Consider the following 23266-nt stretch of genomic DNA (forward strand, 5'->3'; position numbering starts at 1 on the left):
TTCCTTTGTACCAATTTTATGTTGTCCTGATATTCTTTTTTTTACTTTTTCCAAACTCTATTATATTTCTTAATGTTGAAGTTCACTTCCCACTTTTGGCTCCATTCCCAGACTTTGTCCAGGTCTCTCTGTAGTGATTCAGTCTTTTTCTGTACAGTAAGTCCTTGTTATACGGTACATATGCGTTCCTGAAAACTTTACCACAAATTGAAATTACCGTATCCTGAATCCAAGTTTCGACTTATGGCAGACGTACGTTCTCCCTGCTCTTTCCTCTTCAAATTATCTAATTATACCTCAAAAACATAAGCAGATACCGTATCTGTGAATTTTTCTTACCGTAAATAGAATCGAGGGTAGTAATTACCAAATACTGTAACTGTGAACTTACTGGATAAAGAATTACGTATAAGGAGGACTCACTGTACTTACATTATTTAGTAGTTTTGCATCGTTTCCAAAGAAGTCCATATAACATTCTACACCTTCATCCATGTCATTTATATATATAACAAACATTATCGGAGCTAATACTGAACCTTGTGGGACTCCACTTATCATTTCCCCCGTGCACGAAATCTTCCATCCATTTCAATAATTTTCCTTGTACACTCCTGTTGTTTTAAGTTTTCTTAATAGCTTTTTGTGTGATACTTTATCTATGTTGGTATATGTTATTTTAATTTTTTTCGTTTTTCTTCCTTTTTTGTTTCCTGTGTTTCCTTTTTTTTTTTTTTTTATACCATTTTCTTAGCAAAACTCATCCTTTTTGGTCTCTGTTCTTCTCTCTCTCTTTTTTTTATTAGCTTCATTTCTTTGTGTCTTTTCCCTTTCCTTTTCCTCCTAATTTTTTTTTTCCCATATATTTTTGTAATTTTAGCTTTTTGCCAACTTTGCTGTTTTTGTTAGTACTTCTGCTATCATTGACCTTAGTTTAATTTTTAATGTCTATTTTTTTTTAGTACAGTCCCATGCTATGCACTTCCTCTATTTCCTTTTTCCATTTCTTCCCCCTCCTCTTGTATTTCAGAATTTCTTTTGCTATTTCTTCCTCCTCTTTTTCTCTTAAGTATCTAGCTATATTGTGTTTTTATTTAATACCATAAACTACTGTACACTTTTTATCACCTGTGTCTCTGACCCAATTTTCTTTCTCTTTAATTACTTTAATGACTGTTTTATTGCCTTTTCTTCCACTTGTACAATTTCTTTAAAACATATTTTTGGTTTTCTTGTTCCCCTTTCCAATCATTTTTTATTTCTTGAAGATCTGTCTCTTTCATGGTTTCTCCAATTTTCTTGGTCACCGCTTTTATTTGTTCTTTTAGTTTTTTCAATGCCTCATTTTTGTTAGTATCTTTTTTCATTCTTTCATTCTCACTTTTGACTATGTTTAATTCCTTTTTTAGATCATTAAGCTCCCTGTTTGCTTCAACATTTTGTTTTTTCAACTCGTTCACTTCTCTATACATTGCCCTGTATTCTGCTTTCAGATCTATAATTTCATTTATTAGTTCTGTAATCTCCTGATTTCTTAGAATATTTTTATACCTTGTTTCCCTTTCCAAATCTATACCTCTACCTAGTATTCCACTTTCTTTTGCAAACCCTGAAAATGCAATATTTTCATACCTTTGATTCCTCTTTGGCGTTTCCATGTTGCAACTCTTTTTTGGGATGACACCTAATGGCAATTCAACCCTGCTTACATCTAGTCTTCTCTTCATTGGTTCACTATATTTTTGTCTATCTTCATAATCATCCATTTTATATTTTTACCACTAAGTGAATTTACACTATTATATCATTTTGGTCACTTGATAAACAAAGCTCTCCTGTCCCAATACAGTACAAACTAGGTATTTCCTCCAACTTATCAAAAAATCGCTGCACTCCAGAGCTCGTTCTAGACATCCATTCCAGACTGTGGTCTGTGTGCATTGTGTGTGCATTTACCTACGGTAATTGTATTTACCCAATTGTAGTATACAGGAGCAACATTTGATGTGTTCTGTCTCCTACTCTCCAATTTCCTTGCCCATTTCATATTCACAGAGTATCTGTCCTGCTTTCTCTTTCCCATCTCTAAGGAAACCTCATAAATCCTCAAGTCAGCTCCTTCTAGGGCTAGGTTTATTTGTTTTTAGTCCTGTGATTGGTCCTTCATATAAAACTCATTTATCCTTGACCAATCACCAGGTTCATTAAACTTTTTATGCAAAACATTTGTTTGCAATTCTTTATGATGTTTACATCTCGGAGTTCACTGTCAAAAATAACACAAGTAGGTGATGCTGCTTTATGGAAGGTTGCCAACAACAGCATCACCACATGTATGTGTGTGCGTTTATTTAACTAACTGTAGTATACAGGTAAGGAGCAATGCTCATGGGGTCCCATCTCTTACTCTCCAGTTTATTATTCCAAACCTCAAATTTATGTATGGTTCCAACTTGGTCTATATCCTTATTTTCCAATCATCATATTTAGATTTGAATTTGTATATTGTTCTAGCTTGGACTCTATCACCTTCTAAGCTATTCCAAGTATTTATGCATCTATATGGAAAAATATTTTTTCACATCCTTTACACATTTAGTTTTTCTTCATTTGTTCTCATGACCTCTTGAAGCCTTCCTACACCCAATCAAGAGATCTCTTTTATCAAAGTAGTAAGGTGTGTGAGTGTGTGTATATGTGTGCATGTGTGTTTGTAGTGTATGTTTTGTTCACACTGGCAATCCCTCTTCCACAGACCGTTGTCGGGATCTCCACCAAGACTGTGAGTATTGGGCCCTAGTGGATGAATGTAGCCACAATTCTGCCTGGATGACGAGAAATTGCAAGACTTCATGTCAGAAGTGTCGTACGTATTTTACCTGTTCCAGAGATTTTCGCAATTTTTTTTCATAGTTACTGAAATACATACATCCATGCAGATATATTAAATATGTATATTTATGTACACATATACTGTACATATGCCGGAGTATACAGTCCAATCAAAATCTTTAAGTGAATTAAAGGCTATGTAAGCTACTTAATGAAATCAAAACCCATGGTATAAGAGGAAAAGTGTTTGAATGAATTACAACATGGATTTGTGATGGAAAACAGGTCTCCATTAATGGTGTAAACTCCAAATGGGGTAGTGTTACTAGCAGATATCTCCAGGGCTTGGTTTTGGGTCCCTCATTGTTCATTATGTATAAAAACAATTTGGAAAATGGGACTAATACCGTTTGTAATTTTGTGGATGACACTAAAATAGGATGCCATATTAGATCGATGGACAATACTGGGACACTGTAACAGGATCTTAATAAATTATTTATGTGGTCAGAGAAATGGCAAATGGTCTTCAACATCTCAAAGTGCAATATATTAAACATATAATTGCACTACAGTACCCAGCTAACAGGTATAGCTTAGATAATGCCATATTAAAGAAAACAGTATGAGAAAATGACTTGGGTGAGTTAGTGAGTCCTGACCTTAAATTGAGGAAACAATTACATTAATGCCAGCAATGGGCCTAAGAGGGCATTAGGATTTATTGCTACATGGTTACAAACAAAAGTGCAGAGATAATCATTAAAATCTGGCAATAGTTAAACAAATCCTTAACTATGTCATACAGTTTTGGTCTCCACCCCAGAGAATGGATATCAATTCACTAGAATCAGTACAGAGTAGAATGACCAAAATGATACAAAGGTGTAGACATTTATTATATGAAGACTGGCTTAGGGACCTTAACTTACACTCTCTGGAAAGATGAAGAGTGTGGGGTGATCTAATAGAAGTATTCAAATGGATTAAGGGTTTTAACAAGGTTTATGCAGGCAAGGTAATCAAATTAAGACATCAGGCCAGGACTTACAGTAATGGATTTAAATTGGACAAATCTAGGTTTAAGAAGGAAATAGGCAAGAACTAGTTTACCAACAGAGCGCTTAACAAATGGAACAGACTTAGTAATGATGTAGTGAGTGCTAAATCAATTGGTTGCCAACTTTGAAAGATTGGAGAGAAAGAAGTGATATGATTATAGTATTCAGGTCACTAAAGAGGATAGGTTGCACTGACAGAAGGGATCTCCTGATTAATGATGGGAGGGCTTTAAGAGATCATGGGAGCAAATTAAGAAAGACCACGTCTTAATGATGTGAAGAAATACAGTTTTCCATCTAAATGCACAAATACTTGGAAATCAAAGATATAGATTAAGTTGGAACTGTACATGAATTGGAGACTAGGTATGATAAATAATTAGAGAATAGGAGACTGGACCCTATAAACATTGCTCCTTTCCTGTATACTATAATTAGGTAAATACACATACATATACACTGTATAAAATATACTCACTGTGTGTAAGGACCAACAAAGGGTACCTGCAAGTACCTTGTGAGACCGATGTAACAATCATCTCCCAACTGTCCATCTTCAAACATGTTAACACCTTCATCTCCACACTATTTCCTACACTACTCCCCTCCTCTTTGCATTATGAGACAATGACACAGAAATAGTCACACCCTAATACAACAAAGGAAACAGTCTAATGTTTCTTCTCAGAGAGACCACTGGGAGGGTTAAATGACTGTTGTCAGCCACTGTGAGGCTGTGGGTTTTCTGACAACACACTTGCCTCCATCTGGAACTGCAACCTTGAAGAACTGCCACTTGATTTCTGGACTGACCCCAACATTTCTATAAACTTTCTGCATATGTCATGAACAATTATTTCTTGAACAGGTACAAATGAAATTAAAGTTATTTCCCTTGACCCCTTTCAAAGACAGTCCTCTTGTCTAGCTCAAAAAATCCTCCTCCATAAGCTCCTCTTCAACTGTAGTCACTCTTAGGTTTCATCTCCTATTCCTCCTAATTATTCTCCATTTTTTCCTTTCTTCTTCTTGTATCTAATATTCTCCACGGCAATGTGAGCATCATAACTATTCTTCCATAATTTGTATGGACATCATTTAATATGCTCACCTTCACTTATAACATTTTGTGTTTTCTTCTATATTTCCACAAATGTGCACTATCACTTAGTCACCACTAATTTCCATTTATGTGCTGACACTGATATAAACAAATTTCACATCCTAAAAGCTCATCAACCACAAAAATTATTATAGACAAAGGTAAATGTATATACTTCATTTAGTCTTCTCTCTCTGCATAGAAGATATGCTGTTGCCTCTGCTTCTGACAAGAGGCAAGGGGAAAATTCATGGAGATCATGAAAAAGTTCAGTTCTTAAAAAAAAAAAAAAAAAAAAAAAAAAAAATTCCTTACAATAAGATTCTCATCCTTCCCTCTCCTCTCCTGCACTCCCACATCTATCCCCCTTCCCATACTCATCTCTCCTTTATCTTTTCCTTCCCTCATTAACCATACAATGTCTTTTGCAGGATACTCTGTGGAATGTGAAGACAGTCATTCTGAATGTGAGTATTGGTCTTGGCAGGGGGAGTGTGATGTCAACAGGAGTTGGATGGATTTGCATTGTAAAAAGTCCTGTGGAGTTTGCAGTAAGTTCTATATTTCCCCTATCAATTACCATTGAACCAATAGATTAATATATTTATTCATTTACAACATTTACAGTATCTGATTTATCAATGCATTTACTGACTGACTAAACATTCCAGGCTGGTAGGGTTATTAAGGCAGGATTATACATATTTTCACCTTCAACCTGGTGGAATACCTGGTAACTTTTGTTAGTTATTATCAAGCAATTTCATTAACCCAAGGGTGAGGGTGACTCCAAGACTGAAAGGGGTTAAGAGATACTGAGAGCTATGACTCATATTCTCACTCTCTTTCCCTCCCTCCTTTTGTTCATATGCACACACACACACACACACTTGACATGACTATAGGACATACAATGTCACAATGGGTAAAAGAAAACATTAGATTTAGAAGTAACAAAGAACCGTTGAGACTAGATTTATTATTTATGTCAGAACCTGAAATAGTAGACAAAATTGAATACGAGACACCAATTGTAAAGAGTGACCACATACTACTTGAGTTAGAATTAAAGGAGGAAATACATATAAAAAGAAATGAGAAACACAGAAAGGGAAGACTGATGTATAATAAAATAACTGAGAGAGGGGAAAATAAATTATATAATTATGAGTGAGAGAATACCAAGAACATTAATAAAAATGGTTACCAGTCTCGCAGACAGACCCTATAGGGAGATTTAGGAAAACTTTCCTCCTCATTAGGAGGAAGGAGAAAGTGAGTTTACATGATAGATGTGTTCAGAACAATGAAAGGAGTGTAAAAAATAAACATGGAGAGTGACATCATAGAAAAAGTGAGGGAGTAAGTACCTGAAACTTATAAAGAAAATAGTATTTAAAACCAAGTTTGACAGATGACAACAAATTGTTGGGACCCCATAAATATAATCTTTTCCTGTACATTACAACAAGGTAAATATATACACACTCACCTAAAGATCCATAATTACTGAATAACTTCTTTTATTTCAATTCCCATGTTCCTCACCCATATATGTTAACATACACTGACAGAACGTTGTCGTGATGCCAATAGTCAGTGTTTCATGTGGTACCTACTGAAGGAATGTGAACGCAACAAGGGATACATGAACTCCTTCTGCCCCAAGACCTGTGGTTTCTGCAGTAAGTGTTTCATGCATTTAATCATAATGAATTTATAAATGTAAGGGAAACAAATGGGTGATGGATAGGAATAGGGTGGATGGAGGGGGGTGGGGGTGCATGCCTTGGCTGGTTACCTCCCTTACATGGGGGAAAAGGCCTTTGGTAATTAAATTGATAAATGTAACACCACGAATCTATAAATGAATACCTCTATAGATGCCCATAAGGCCCTAAAATGTACCATTATTCAAGACTGTTAAATGCAGGTGCACAACCCTTTATCTGAAATTCTGAAAACTGAAAAGTTCTAAAATGTTTTTTTGTGGAGGGTAGAGAGTGTCATGACAAAAAACTTGGGATTAAAATGAAAATTTTTAAAAGATTTTGTCCCAAATTATGAAGGATTTTCTATATTCGAACAAATTCTCAAATGTTCTGGACATTTCTTGCATGTATTTGTCTTTGCATTGTTCTTTCACTCATGCTCTCTGAGCACTCAGTTTCCATCTTGAAGTAGTGGTATATGTGATTTCTTATGTTATTTTCATGGAATTTCAGTTATTGTCTTGGAATTTGAATGGCCTTCTAGAATGAATTACAGATGCTCCTATTCGAATTCCAAGACACCACTGTAGACCTGACCTGACACTGATGCTTGGGTGATATGACTATGTTTGGCAGGTAGGCTGCCACTTACTGCCAAATGTGAAACCCTTTGCATCACAATGTGCATGCAGTGTGGTGAACTGCAGTTGGCTGAAGGTGTGGCTGCGGTTGTGTACATGAGTACTTAAGGGTTACAGCTCATTCCTTCTCATAACTTAACAGTAGCTACATACTCAGTTGTGTGAATGTGCTAACATTATCAACTTTATTTTGATTTATTCCATTACATCATTTACCAATTTATTACTGTAGGATATAAGTATCTACAGGTTGACATTCAAAATTCAGCCATCAATAATCCGGTTCCTTCAGATTTCTGGCATGGATTGAGAAGTGCATTTTCAAATTTACTGTGTTGGCATGCCACTATTTTCTAAATTCACTCCTTATGTTTTGATGGCACTGTACTCCAGAATCGGCTGTTGGGTCTTGTTTGCACCTGCTAACAGGCATTCCTGCACATTCCTTTTAATTTCATAATTTATTTCCTGCTGTATAGCCTCATTATGGATCCAGCAAAGAAAAGAGGTGGTGTAAAATGTAAACCTTACATGTCATTGTTCAACTATGATGTGCCTACAGTTCATCATTACACTGATTTTGAATTCTGTGGACAAAGGGTTGTGTACCAGCACTAAACTTTTTCTATTATGAGCTTGTGTAGCATAACTACTTTGCCATAATTGTAAAAGACATCTTTCTCTTCTCCAACTTCCAATTTAGTTTTTATTTTCCATTCACTCTGAAAATTTAACTGGTTGGTTGGATGTGTGTAACTTTTTTTTTTTTTTTTTTGCTCTTTTTTAAAATGAAGATGAGAATTAATACGAGTCAAAAGAAGAAAATCTATGGAGGGTAGAACAATGGGCACAGAAGGTGGGTGATTGTGGTTGTGACAAATCTAAGGTTTTCATATATTTTGTCTCTGGTTCAAGAAGAGCAAAGAAAACAGTTCCAATTTCTTGTTAGAGGAAAAACAAAAGACTTTCCTGATCCCTGCCCCTCCCACACGTACATACCCAGTCAACTTTTATTTGTATAGCTACCTGATCATATTTACTTACATAATGTACTGAGTAATCTCTGTTCTTCTTAGCACCCCAGACTACAACTACAACAACCACAACCACAACTCCAAAGCCACCGGATACCACCCGCAATCGGTTCCGACCTCCAATACGCAATCCAACTCGTCTTCGATCACCTCGTCCTCGTCCTCCACCTATACGTCCCCTTCCAAAACTGAATAAAACCAAAACAAGGAGGCCTACAACTACAACTACCATGATTACAGACCCATCCAAAGTTCCAACGATCACTCTTGTAAGCACCACTCCAGCTCCTGACGTTGGCACTCCTCGTTCTAAGTCACCTCGCCCTCGACTACGCCCACCTCACCGAAAATTCTCCCCAACCAGGAGGCCTGGTAACGTCACTGGAACCTTCAGCCCAATCCCCATCCGAGGTCGTCGTTTACCTAACCGTACATTCAGCAGGACAACCCAGTCTCCAAATGACTACTTCACACCTACTCAGTTGGAAACAGCAGTCACACCACCTACAGGAGGCACCAGTACTGTAATACCCTCTAGGGTGCCATTTCCTATCAATCTATCAAACCTGACTTCTTTGCAAGAACAGAATCAACTTTCTCAAGAGGGAAACTTGCTCTTTAATTCAACCACTGGTGATTCCAGACCCCAGAACATCTCAGTTCCTCCTTTAGATCTCTTTAGCCAAGATCCCAATAATGAGGACCACTTCAATAAGTCAAGAACCATTAAGGGTTCTAGGAACCATTTCAATATGACAGAGGTGCCTTCAGTCTATAAACAACAGAAGAACAAGATTCCATTACTCACCACATCTGGCCGCAGGAACCTCTGGAAGACCCAGTTGGGCCTGAAAAAACACAATGCTACAAGAAGCTCCTTCAGGGGTATGAGAATTCCTAGGAATAGAACCAAAGCAAAGGATAAAGTTAAAGAACAGGAGGAACAATTACAAATAGTTCAAGTTAACAACAATGAGGATTACACCAATGAAACTGAAAATTATGAGGGTGAGGAGGGTGGTGAGGAGGGTGGTGAGGAGGAGGGGGAGGAAGAGAAGGAGGAGGAGAAAGAGAAGGAGATAAAAGAGGAGATGAGAGAGAAGGAAAAGGAGAAGGGTGAACAAGAAGAGGAACAGGAGGGCAAAGAAGAAAGTGAAGAAGCATACGAAGAGGAGTTAGGGGAGGTGGAACTAGAATATGAAGAATATGAATATGAAGAAGAAGAAAGCATTGATGGGTCAACTGGCCCTGAGGAACTTCAAACACTGGAGACAACAACAGAAATTAGCCCATTGGAGAAAGTGAGAAGACTTCAAGATCTCATTGAGGAGATTAAGAGGTTTGTTGTGTCTCATGTGAGACTTTTGGGTTCTTGATCAAAACTCCACAACATGTCTTAGATTTAGAATTTTTTTTAAATGCCCCTACTCTTGCAGATCAATTCAATAGGGAGTTGTTTTTTATTCTAACAGCAGGTGAGGATCTGTAGTGATTGATATATACAGTACAGTATACTGTATATCATTTTAATTTCATTGTTACAATAGTTACTATATATATTTTTTTTCTATACAATTGCATTCAACCAAGCCAAGCATGGAAAATATCAGTTTTATCCCAGATATATCTATGGAAGGGCTCAGATATCAATGCAAGCTGTTGTAGGGCTGCAGGTTTCCATTTGCTGAAACCTAAAGCAACAAATATTACTTTTATCTTCTCACCACTCCACCATCTGTCCCTAGACAATTTTACTCATGTATGAGGGTGTCTTAGCTCCCAGCAAAGTATCAGTATAATCCAAATGATGACAAGGATTTAAAACCACTTGTAATATTTGAAGTAAATGATACACCATAGCTTGGTCTGGGACAGTATATACTTTAGCTTTACAGATTATGTATGTGTATTGTATTCCTAAGACAAAAAGTGTAGGGCATTTTTGACCACCTCACCATCAAGAAACTTGCATCTAATTTGGATGAAACTTCCTGATGTCCAATGTTCACCAGTCAATTAAATCAACTAACCTACGGTTGAAAGTGTATAGCAGCAAGTTCAACAAAGGACACTATGATTCATTATTAAAGTGGATTAAGATAAAATGCTTATTTGAACTATTGTGACAATACTTTTTTGTTCACAACTGAAACAGATTTTTCAAGTAATATTTCTATATTCATATAAACAGCCTCCACTGTATCATTATTTATATGGAAAATTAAAGAATAACTGTTTCTCTATAAAATACAGTACATGTTATAATTTCAAACAAGGTCTGCTTGAAAGTGAAATCTTTTGTTTCTTTTATCCTAGCAGGAGCCGCCATCGCCTTAGACACCACAGGCGTAGAACTCGGCAACGAGGGAGAATGATCAAGCACACCCCCTCTACCACAACCACTGCATCCACCACTGCAACTTCAACCTCCCCCACTGCCACTACAAATTATCCTGTCAGCAGAGGTATGCCAATAGACCAGGCTCATCATATATGAATATATATTAGAATCATCTCATGTTTTCATTATCTAAATTACAATATATATTCTTTCCCAATTAAACTTGGTACGTGTATTTACCTAACTGCAATATCTGTACATGAAAGAAATGACAGTATACTTAAACAACTTAGACGCCACTTTTTGGTGGTGCACAAGATTTTGTTTTGCTTGAGGTTTTATATATTTAATTATGAAAATGGGGCCTCTAAATGTCAACAAATCACACAAAATTACACAAACATAAATATAAACCTAACAAACTAAACATAATTTAACATTAAATGTAATTCAATATGGGCTATTGGTAACACACATAAGTACTGACAATATATCATAGGCACTTAATCAGTGGTTAATGGACCAAATATATAATAGAAAAAGAAGTATCCATGAAAATTAAGACAGGGTGACATGTATTGGGCACTGGAAATGATGGATTGAATGACCATCGATAGGAGTAGTTCTCCTCCTACTGAAACAGTAGTATGAGGCTAGTGGATAACTAGCAGTTTGAAGATTTTCTTCAATGGGGGACAGTATAAGGCTTGGCAACTTTGTCAGGATACGAACCTGGGATATAGTGGACACTGGAAACGATGGGTTGAAAGACCTTCGGTAGGAAGAGAGCTGCTCTGGTCAGAACAGTAGAATACTGCTAGCAGATAACTAGCAGTCTTCTTCTTAGACTGATGTCTGTCTTCTCCCGTTGAGTATATGGGCCCTAGGTTCAGGCATGAAGAGGAGGACATAGGTTGGTCCTCAATCGAAGGATCCTACTTTGGCTGAAAGTGGGATAGATGACAGCTCCAGTTGAAAGTAGCTACTCATAATCTCTTGGCAAGCAACTGAAGTTGAAGTATTCAATGCTGGGTAATTAAGTTGTCCACACAGAGAGTACTGTTCCAGAATGGAACTAATATAAGTCAATGATTGCCATTTTGTCATTGTTGTCCACATAGAAAATACTTCCAGAATGGAACTAGTATAACTTGGTGATTGTATTTGGTATTGTCACCTTGGAAAGGCAGCTGGATTATCACCTTGGTAATCAATTGGTATGTCACCTTAGTGGGATAGTGGGACTGTCATTCTGGCGAGTCAATTGGCATGTCATACTTCTAGAATTTGGACACCAGCTTGTAACACGGTGTTTGGATGCCAGATTCTTTCACACATGTTTCTTCCAGTTACACAAACTGTTTCATGAGTTATTCACTGATGACATGGATGGGTCAAATGACCTTTCCACATGGTTTAACAATTATCTAACACTTAGTTCATAGGAACGTTTAAGCACTTAACAAACATGCTTATACCATACAGTCTTTTACAAAAGATTCTAAACCCAAATACATTACATAACTTGACATTACACATACATGAGGAATATGGGTCATCATAATAGGAGGGGCAATGAAGATACCAATTTGTCATTTACAGATGCCTGAGAAAGTAACAACCATAAAGTCATTACAAACTAAACACCTTTTTATTCTTTACAGAAATTGCTACACACATACGCAATAGAAATGAAGTCACCAGTCAAGACAAGCAGAAGAGAATGGAGGTAATACATAACAAAGAAAATGTTAAAGAAAATGAAGTCACCACTTTAGAAAAAATGTATGACCATGGAGAGAAAATAAACATAAGCATAAAAGAAATGTGGGTGAATGAAACAGAGAGAGATGGAAATGATGAAATCAGCAATAACAAGAAATTCGGGGGTGAACATTTTTTTAACAAATCACTGAAAAATGTCTTCAAGAAATCCAAAGAACCTGAAACTCTGCGACGTTTTGGCTTCCGAAATGCAACCCACCATAACTTGAGGAAGGAGTGGAATGGGAGGCTTGATGGTGACGCAAACCATTTAGCAAGATCGGAAGATGATATCAGTGTCCAAGGCAGCAACGCCAGCCACACTGAAGCTCATAATACAACAGTAGATAATGACTTGAAGGAACATAGACCTACCACACAGAGAAGATACAAAATACATTCCCAACGGCAGAATCAAATCTTACAAAAGAAAAGTGTGGATAAAACATTTCAAGAGTCTGAGGAACAACATATAGTCGAAGTATCTTCAGAGAGAGGAAGTGAGACACAAGTCTCAAGTGAAGTAACTTCAGGAGAAGGAAGTGACAATGATGAGGAGGATCAAATCTTAGAAGGGGGAAGTGGTGATCAATACTTACATGAAGAAAATGATGATGAAGATTTTCAAGACAACATTGTAGGTCAAGACATCAAGCAGACAAAAGAGAGTAACAATGAAGAGCTGTATGACAGGAGGACTGCATATACTAACCGGAGATCAGTAGTCATCAGGCATGAGGAGTCCCTAGATGTCACACTGGTCCCAAGTTTTAATCAGCGACAGTATGAAAATTTCATGAGGTGAGGCTATCATTCTTTTTTTTACTATCCATTCAGGTGTGTGTATATATATATATATATATATATATATATATATATATATATATATATATATATATATATATGATAGGGGTTACTAGGCTAGATAGAGTGAGAAATGAGGAGGTGAGGAGGAGAACAGGGGTGGAAAGGGAGTTGGGAGATAGGGTTGATGAAAGAGTATTAGGATGGTTTGGACGCATGGAAAGAATGAGTAAAGAAAGATTAGTAAAAGAGGTGTGGAAGGCAGAGGTGGAAGGAGTAAATATGAAGAGGCATCCTAGGATGAGATGGATGGATGGGGTAAAAGAGAGGAATGTCTGTTGAGGAAAGACGGGAGAGGACAGAAGATAGGGGTACATGGAGAAGGGTTGTGTATGGATGATGCTGTGGTGCATTAGGGGGAGTGGGTTGGGGATGGGGGATGAGGAAGTATGCATGAGAAAAAATTTGATGCAGCCCAAAGGGATTTCTCCCTGTCTTCTCCTTTTCTGCATGAGGAGGCGGAATTAATGAAGCGGCCTTGCCGTGGATGTGCTGTGTCTTGCAACACTGCTTCTGACCCAGGGCAGTGGACAGGATGCAGGGATGAACCGTCATCCACGAGGTGCCAAGATGAGAGGGAGGGAGGAGGGTGGAGGGGAGCGGAATATGTAGGGGATGGAATGGGTGAGAGTGGTTTCTATGCCTTTTTCTTTTTGGCTACCCCCCGTGTAAAGGGGAAAAAGCCTTTGGTATAAGTATGTATATATATATAAATTGGATTGTGATTAGGCTGTGTAAAAGGTACACCCTAAAAATAGTTCAGGTTTATGCACCAGCTTCGCAGAGTTCAGACGATGAAATTGAGTCCTTCTATTATGATTTAATTCAGGTAATGGATCAAGAAAAAAGTACACGTTGGTAATTGGCAACTTTAATGCTAAAGTGGGGAAGGTGGGAGATAAGGCATGCATTGGGAAGTTTTGAGTAGGTGAAAGAAATGACAGGCGAAATGTTTGTCAATTTTCCAGATAACTACAACATGGGGATAATGAACACTCTTCCAAAAGCATGTAGATTGTAAATGGACCTGGAGAAGTCCAAATGGAACAACAAAGAATGAAGTAGACTTTGTATTAGATGAAAGCAAGAGCATTAGCAATGTTACGGTCATAAATAAAGTCAACATAGGTAGTGACCATAGAATGGTAGGTTGCAGAGTTAAATTCAATTTCAGCAGAGCCAAGAGAAATAAACTAGTTTTAAAAAAGAAAATCAGCTTTACAAATATTAAGGATAAGGAATTTCAATTAGAAATTAAAAATATATTTGAAGCTCTAAAATCTAACGAAGACACTGTCGAAAATATGAATTTTAATTTAGTGAGTATCATAAGGGAATTGGCAGAGAAAGTAGGAAGTGCAAAAAGTATTAGAAAAAACAAATACTCCAAAGCTACAAATGACCTAATTAGAAGGACTATGCAGATTACCAGTAAAAGCAGGAGAGATGAAATAGAGTGGAACTAAACAAGCTTATCAACAAAATGCAGAGATCAGAGAAAAGAAAGAGAAACATGGATGAAATAGAGGAAACTATTCGGAAAAGTAAAAGTATTAAAGGGACAGAATGCAGACATGCTTTAGGAAGATGGCAAATGATATGTTTTAAAGATAGAAATGGAGAAATAATTAAATGCAGAGACAGAATGGTAAAAAGAGTAGAAGAATTTTATCAAGAGCTTTCCTCATTGAAGACAATAGTTGAATCAGTAAATTCATCTGTAGCTGTTAGTAGTGTACCAGAGATTACAAAAGAAGTAGAATTTGCTCTAAAAAATATGAAATGAGGAAAAGCTCCTGAGGATGACGATATATTGATAGATCTCTTGAAAGATGTAGGGAAAGAAGTTCATATTAGGTTGGCTCAATTGTACATGCAGTGCTTACATCAAAAAAATGTTCCTGAATTGTGGTGCAATGCTATAGTTATTTTGCCTTATAAAAAAGGAGACTAGAAGGACCTTAGTAACTACTGACTGATTAGCTTGCTATCAAATATATATAAAGTATTCTCCAAGATCCTTACAAATAGACTATGACAAGTTTTAGATGGAGACCAACCAAGAAAACAGGTAGGCTTCAGGAGCAGATATTCGACTCTAGACCATTTGCAGGCGATGAACCAACTAATTGAGTAAATGAAAGAATACAATACACCTCTCCGTTTAGCTTTTGTAGATTACGAGAAGGCCTTTGACTCAGTAGAACAAATAGCAACACTAAACTCATTACACAAACAGGGTACAAACGAACATATCATAAGGGTTTTAAAAAAGATTTATGCAAAAGGTACCACTATAATTCAACTACATATGCAGAAAAGCTTAAGATCAAGAAAGGAGTACAGCAAGGCAATACCATTTCACCCAAATTATTTACAGCTTGTTTGGAGATTTTCAAAAGGTTGAGTTGGGAAGAGAATGTTTGAAGATTAATGGTGAATATTTGAACCACCTAAGATTTGCAGATGACATTATTCTTATTTCAGAAAGAGCAGAAGACTTGTAAGATATGCTGAGTGATCTGAACAAAGAAAGTCTCAAAGTAGGTTTAAAAATAAATAAGAGTAAAACCAAAGTAATGTTCAACATGAAAATTCAAAGTAAACAGATTATAATCAGTGGTGATTCTTGAAGAAGTTGAAGAGTGTAATTATTTAGGCCAGATGGTGAAAATAACCAAAGATCATGATAATGAAAAAAAAAAAAAAAAAAAAAAAAAAAAAAAAATGTATTACAATTGGTTGGAAAGTGTTTGGTAAGTATAATAAAATCTTGAAAGGATCTCTTCCTTTATGTTTGAAATAGTTTACAATCAATGCATTGTGCCAGCAATAATCTACGGGTGTGAGACTTGGAAACTGACGAAGGCTATAGAAATAAAGCTAAGGACTGCACAAAGGAGAATGGAGAGATCAATGATGGGACTGAGACCGAAGGAGAGCAAGTTGGGTGAGAGCAGACTAGAGTGAAAGATATTTTGACCGTCCTGGCTTTCTTTAGCAATCCAGTTTTCTTACAAAACTTCATCAAATTTTGGTGGCCACTTTCCTAGATCAGTGGATTTTTTTTTTTTTATTCTCCACATCTTTTGACACTGGTGTTGAATCAATTGTTTCTATATTTCGCATTTCTTTTCTACTGTGTACCACTGTTTTGGTTTTGGCATATGAAGGATGATTGTAAATTTAAATATCTCTCTGCAGCGACTCAGTCTATTTCAGTGCTCACTTTTCTCAACAATTTTGCGTCATCAGCAAAGAAGTTCATGTAACTGTCCACACCCTTGTCCATGTCATTCACATAAATAGCAAACATTATTGGAGCCAGTACCGATCCCTGTGGAACTCCACTAATCACCTCTTCCCAAGTAGAACCTTTATCTCTGAGCACTACTCTCATTTTTCTTCCATGCAGGAAATCCTCCATCCATTCCAGTAGTTTACCTTGTACCCCTCCTATGGTTTTCAGTTTTCCTAATAGTTTTCTATGTGGCACTTTATCAAAAGCTTTTTGTAGATCTAGGAAAGCACAATCAGCCCATCCATCCCTTTCCTGTATTATATCTAATAGTCTTGAGTAAAAGCAGATCAGATTTGTGGCACATGATCTTCCCTGTCTGAATCCAAACTGTCTCGGGTTTAGTAAGTTTTTCTCTTCCAGATGTTTTCTCCATCAATTTTTAATAACTTTTTCACAAATTTTGGCTACAGTACTTGTAAAGGAAACCAGTCTGTAATTTGTTGGGTCTTCCTTGTTACCTCCTTTATATGATGGCCTTTTTCCAGTCTTCTGGTATTTTTCCTGCCTTATGCAAACAACTTATTATATTGTATAATTTGTCTACCAATTCTTCTTTACACACCTTTAGTATCCAGTTTGCAATTCCATCGGAGCCATGCAGTTTTCCGACATCAAGTCTTGTTATTTGATCCATTGTTTCAGCTCATGCTGCTATTAGTTCCCCAATAGGTGACCACTTCTCGCCCTTCATCCCAGTCATACTTTTTCTCTAGTGAAAACAGATTTCAAATGTTTAGTCATGTCCTCAGTCATTTCTAAATCTTCTGTATATTCTATTTTCCCCTGGTGTAGTTTCCCTATTTCATGCTTGTTTTTCAAATTACCATTCACATATCTATAGAATAGTTTTGGTTGATCCTTACATTTTTTTATGTCTTTTTCATCATTTTTTTCCTTGTATATTCTTACATAATTCCTTTCATTTATATATATTTGCCACATTCTAGGATTTTTCTCCTTTTCCAAGCTTCATTTTTTTTTTTTGCCTCGCTGTATTTTCTGTTAAACCATCACTTATTATATATATATATATATATATATTTTTGTCTTGGTACACATTTATCCACCTCTCCATTATAGATTTCCATAAGAATCTTCTATTTTACTTCCACTTACATCTTATCATTGTGAAATTTATCCCAACTTGCTTCTTAAAAAAAATTCTTAAGTTTCACAAAGTCCATTTTACCATATACCACTCTCTCTTTTCTGTATTTCATATTTCTCTCCATATATATATCCTCCTTTAGTTCTAGTTCAAGTAATATGTTGTCACTCTTCCCAATTGGTGTCTTGTATTATTCTCCATAGCCATGTTAAGTAATACAGTGAGACCTCTTATTAACGGATGTTAATTAGCTGTGTTTGCGGTGTTTTTGCTGTGTTTTCGGTGTTTTTTGTACCATTGTTTAGTGCGTGCAATCACTATGCCACCCAAAAACCACTCCATATCAATGGATTATTCTCATCGACGGACACCGTTACTCCCCTTTTAGTCCGTTAATGAGAGGTAGTACTGTACATTTCCCCATAATTCCTCTCCCCCTTTCACTGTCATCTCTTCCCAACAGATTTCTTTGCAGTTAAAATCCCCCATAAGTAACACGTTCTCTTCATCTTTCAGCACCCTGTATAATGAAATCCTTGTATCTTTTAATATTTTAGAGCAGTGGTTCTTAACCTTTTTCAGTGCCCGTACCCCTTGATATTTCAGAAAAATTTCTCGTACCCCCCATCCAATACAAATACAATGCAAATACATGAAAAGGATAGTGATACAAACCTTGCTTTGCTTTCTCATCGTAAAAATACAATATCACTGCACTGGCTATCATGTCTTGCACCCCCAGGTTCAAGGTTTCGTACCCCTCGGGGGTACAGGTACCCCAGGTTAAGAACCATTGTTTTAGAGTAATCTCTCTCCAGGAACCTATTTTTTGGGGCACATAGATCACCACATTCTCTTTTTCATGTCTTTATCTTCGACTCTTATCTTAATCATTTCCACACTGTTCCCTCCATTTGTAACCTTCATTATATTTATATATTTCTTAGCCAAGAACATGACTCCACCCTGTTTCCTCTCTATTTCTAAGCCAGTGATCCATTTTCAATACTGTTAGGTGATACTGGACCCCTTAATTTTGTCTCTACAATTGCCATTATGTCTGATTTTGCTTCTGACAAATAATCATTAAGCTTGTTTAATCATGAAATTAAACCATCTATATTTGTATAAGCCACTTTTAACTTTCTGCATTCTCCATCTCTTTCTTTGTTCCTTTCATTTCCTTTTCTTGAAGATATAATTTTCTCAGTCTCATGTCTAACACTCTCCAAAAGAACTTCTTTTTCTTGGGATCTGTTTCTCTATCTCTCTCTCTCTCTCTTTTTTTTTCTCTTTCTTTCTTTTTTTATAGCTTCTCTTCCCAATGTCTTCTTTCTCTTTCCTAATGGTTCATATATCTTTTTATCCATACATCTTTATAGTGCTCACTATTACCTAACTGACTTGCTGGTATCTCTTCCACTGTCCTTTGTAACCTTAATTTGATCTTTAGGGGTCAATTTCCTTCTACATGCCTTCCTATTCTATGCACTTCCTGTTTCCTTTTCTAATTCTTGCTCTTTATTTTGTATTACTCCCAAAACATCTATTGCTAAATCTTTCTCTTCTTTTTCTCTCACAAATCTAACTAGGTTCCTTTTTTCTTTCAGACCAAATACTACTATACACTTCTTTTTGTCCACTATATCTCTCACCAATTTTTCCTTTTCTTTGATAATCTGAATGACTGTTTTGGTCTTAGTTTTCTCTTACATTTATTGTGTGGTACCTTATCAAATGCTTTTTGTAGGTCTAGACAGGCACAACCTGCTAACCAGTATAACACCTCTCCTGCTTTCCCAGAACCACACCACAACCTGTTCTCAGGCCAAACCCATTAGGGGAAGTTTCAACAAAGGAAAACTTTAAACATGATGGAGAGAGCAGCAAAAGTCCAAGTAAGTGATTGCACCATTCAGCCACTTCCAGTTTGTGGTCAATTTATTTAAATTTATTAGAAAACTCAAAATAGACCTTGTACTGCAATTCATTACAAAATAAAATCCTAAACTTAAAACATCAAAAGTATCATTTTTTAACAAACTAATAATTCTCCATTCTTCATTCCATATCATGATAATTTTTCTTTTCTTTTCTTTTTGTAGAGGGAAGTCATTATTTCAACGGCAGAAACATGAAGGGAGATGAACACCCCTCAGAGGTCAGGGTACCAGTGGGGCCTGGAGGAGGAGGTCAGCATTGGCAGAAGCATGGCAAAGAAGATTCTGGGGACATGGAATCCAAAAAACAATTGCCCGAAATTATCCAGGAAGGTTTTGCCACCACCACAACTACTACCACCACTGAGAGACCGATTATCACAGAAACGGGTACACCTCATGCACATATTCCTCCAAGGGAGGGAGGTGGTATGGGGCAAGGTAGAAAAGATAAAGTGGGGAGAAGAAAGTTTGGGCCCAGGGGATCCAAAGAAGGCATGGGAGGTCCAGGTGGGTTAAGGGGTCCCCAGGGAATGAGGATATCAGGAGAAGGTCCTAAAGGAGAGATTGGTCCTGAAGGAAGAGTGGGTCCTATAGGGGAGGTGGGTCCTACGGGGGAGGTGGGTCCTTCAGGGGAGGTGGGTCCTACGGGGGAGGTGGGTCCTACGGGGGAGGTGGGTCCTACAGGGGAGGTGGGTCCTTCAGGGGAGGTGGGTCCTACGGGGGAGGTGGGTCCTACGGGGGAGGTGGGTCCTACAGGGGAGGTGGGTCCTACAGGGGAGGTGGGTCCTAGAGGGCAAGTAGGACCTACAGGGTATATAGTCCCAAGAGGGGTAGTTAGTTCTTTAGGGGAATTAGATCCTACAGGAGAAATAGATAATAAGGTAAAGAAAGGCCCTCATGCTCTAAAAGGTTCAAGAATCCATGGGGGTCCTGAAATAACCAATAGTCACAACGAAATATGGAGCCCATTAAAGAGTGAGAGGAATGTGGATGAAAGAAAAAAAGTAGGTCTTACAGGGCTACAAAAACTTAATGAGGTGATTTCTGAGGATGAACTACATTCTCAGGAAAACTTAGATTTAGACCCTAAAGAGCAAGTAAGTGATATAAAAGAACTAAGTCCTGAAGAAGATATACATCTCACAGGTTATAAGGAATCAATGGGTGGATTAACTCTAAAAGGAGAAGGAAGATCTAGACATGACTTGGGCCTTAAAGGGGAAGAAAGGCCCCGGATTCCTGTTAGGACTCTGAAGAGGAGAAAAGGTCCTAAGGCCAAGAGAGGTCCAAAGGTACAAAGAGGACCTCATGTAAAAAGAGGTTCTAGGAGAAGATGGAGTCCAAATAGAAGTAAACATCCCGATGAAAATAAAATAAATAAAGGACGAAGGGATCCATTACGGGGATTAGGAACTAACAGGTATATTGACCGTACTACTGGAGAAGAGACAGGTTCTACTATGGAAACAAATGTGGCAAAAGATTCTTTAGAGGAAGAAAAAAGTCATGGTCCAAAGGAAGGGACTACCAAGAAAAAACACCCCACTGGTGGTTTAGTTCCTCTAGGAATACTAGCTCTTGATGGTAAGCCAGGCCCTCAAACAGGGGTAAACACAACTCTGAAAGGAGGTCTTAGGAATTCAAGAAAAGAAATTACGAAAGGAAAACGAAGGGGAAGAGGAAGAGGTATCAGAGGTAAGAAGAGAAGAGGGAGAGGAAGAGGAGTACGAGGTCACAGAAGAAAAAAAGGAAAAGCAGGAGGTAGTCTGAATGAAAGAGGTGACACAAAAGACATAGATCTTTCAAGACAGGAGACATCCACAGATGTTGTGAATCATTCAACAGAAGAGCCTCCAATAGAGGAGCCAAGTTCAAGGGAACACAAAAAACCTACAGGTACCTCAGGTCCAGTAGCTGAACCTCTGATTAGCTCTCCAGGGTCTGCCAGCACTCCAGCTCCCAGAGGAGTGCCATGGGTCTTCTGGATCTCTAAAATCCTGGAAGGGCCATCTACGAAAACTAATGAAGAAGACACCAGCTCAAAGACTAATGAGACAAAGATAGAGAGCACCATCAAGGATAGTGAAAAAGGTGAAACTAAAATGGAAGTACCTGAAGCTATAACAGTCAGAACAGACACTACTGTGGTTACGACCAGGCCAATTTCTTCAAAGGGTGATCAAACTCAAGCAAAGGTCACACCAATCTCCAAGGGCAAGAGAAGGAGAATCAACCAGATTCACCCAAAGTTACGCTATGCCCTCGGATTTCCTGTCAAGGCAGCTCCCATAAAGTTTACACAACTTCCAAAGGACAAAGAGATAAGACTTAACATTCTGCGGAAACAAAGAAGACTTCTGGGCGAATAGTTTTTCTTCTTACATTATTCTATTTTTTTACACCTAACCTCACTATGGAGCAGAAGGTCTGACAAAGGTTCAACTGTAAGGTGAATTAGGAATGTGAAAAGATTATGGGGGGATATACAAGAGCAAACATGACTTTTGTTACAAAGGTCAAAGGTCATGCAAAGGTCACCGGGGAAGTGACCCAAGATAAGCGCCACCTGAACTTATACATTACCTTTTAGGGTTATAAGAACAGTGTATATAATCAGGGTCATTGAAGACATGTAAGGTCACTCAACATAATGAGACATATGAACTGTCTGTGACAATACTGTGATACAGTTTTTTAATAGGGAAGGCAGAAGCATGGTGAAGTATTGTACAGTCTACTACTTAAGCTGGTTCTCCTTTTCTCCCTAGCTCACTACTATTGCTTAGATTCACTGACTTAATTTGAAAACAGTGGATACAAAAAGTTGGGCAATTGACTGTGAATAATGCCAAGGTTCCATAAGTACCAACAAAGGCATCTTTAACATTGTCCATTGAAGGGCACTGGACAGGTGGGATACAAGAAATAATAATATATGAAGATAAACTTAGATGGTGGCTGTTTGAGAATGAGTCAGACTGTATACATGCTGTGATAATCTTTTATATCCATGAACCACCCCCTGACAAGAATGAATGACATAAAAAAAGGCCAGAATTTTTTTTACAAGTGCTGCAGTACATCATTCTTGCTTCACATGCCACAGGTCCAAGTTCAAATACAATGACTACAAGTGTCTGTTATTTGTTCTGATAGACCAAGCATATAAGGCAGTGGTGATTACCTCAGTCCCAGCTAAGTGCCTTCTGGTGTATACACCTCACCTTTGATACCAAAGGGGTGAAAAGATGTATAAACCTAACCCCTATAGTTCAGGGATAGTTCCTCAAATGATTAAAATCCTCATGTGTTTAGTTAAATACTGGTTATACCTGTGGAATGAGGGAATCAACTTTGCCAACCCAGTGACATTAGAATTTTTTAAAATAAATCCCTTCAACTTTGGTCAACTATGGGGTGGTTCTCACTTGACTTCAACATGCAATTAAAGTGTTTAAAAATTATGATATACTATATGTTAGTTACTGTATAGCTAATATCCTAACAATTTCATTCTACAACATGGCTATCCCCAAAGTGAGTTTTGAGAATATGACATGCAA

General features: G+C 37.4%; 1 protein-coding gene across 1 annotated transcript in view; it reads left to right on the forward strand.

The window, feature by feature from the left end:
• The window catches only part of LOC143021106 (uncharacterized), an 85173-nt gene extending 63101 nt beyond the window's left edge, over window positions 1-22072 (forward strand). The window contains exons 15-23 of the mRNA XM_076178391.1: window positions 2756-2866; window positions 5427-5546; window positions 6570-6680; window positions 8425-9721; window positions 10699-10847; window positions 12388-13288; window positions 19564-19658; window positions 19866-21287; window positions 21528-22072. Coding sequence (XP_076034506.1) covers window positions 2756-2866; window positions 5427-5546; window positions 6570-6680; window positions 8425-9721; window positions 10699-10847; window positions 12388-13288; window positions 19564-19658; window positions 19866-21287; window positions 21528-22072 — 4751 coding nt within the window. The remainder of the gene's footprint in view (window positions 1-2755; window positions 2867-5426; window positions 5547-6569; window positions 6681-8424; window positions 9722-10698; window positions 10848-12387; window positions 13289-19563; window positions 19659-19865; window positions 21288-21527) is intronic.
• The last annotated feature ends 1194 nt before the right edge of the window (window positions 22073-23266 follow it).

The sequence above is a fragment of the Oratosquilla oratoria genome, chromosome 41 (genome assembly GCF_046742065.1).
Source record: "Oratosquilla oratoria isolate Oo_2021 chromosome 41, ASM4674206v1, whole genome shotgun sequence".
NCBI classification, from domain to species: domain Eukaryota; kingdom Metazoa; phylum Arthropoda; class Malacostraca; order Stomatopoda; family Squillidae; genus Oratosquilla; species Oratosquilla oratoria.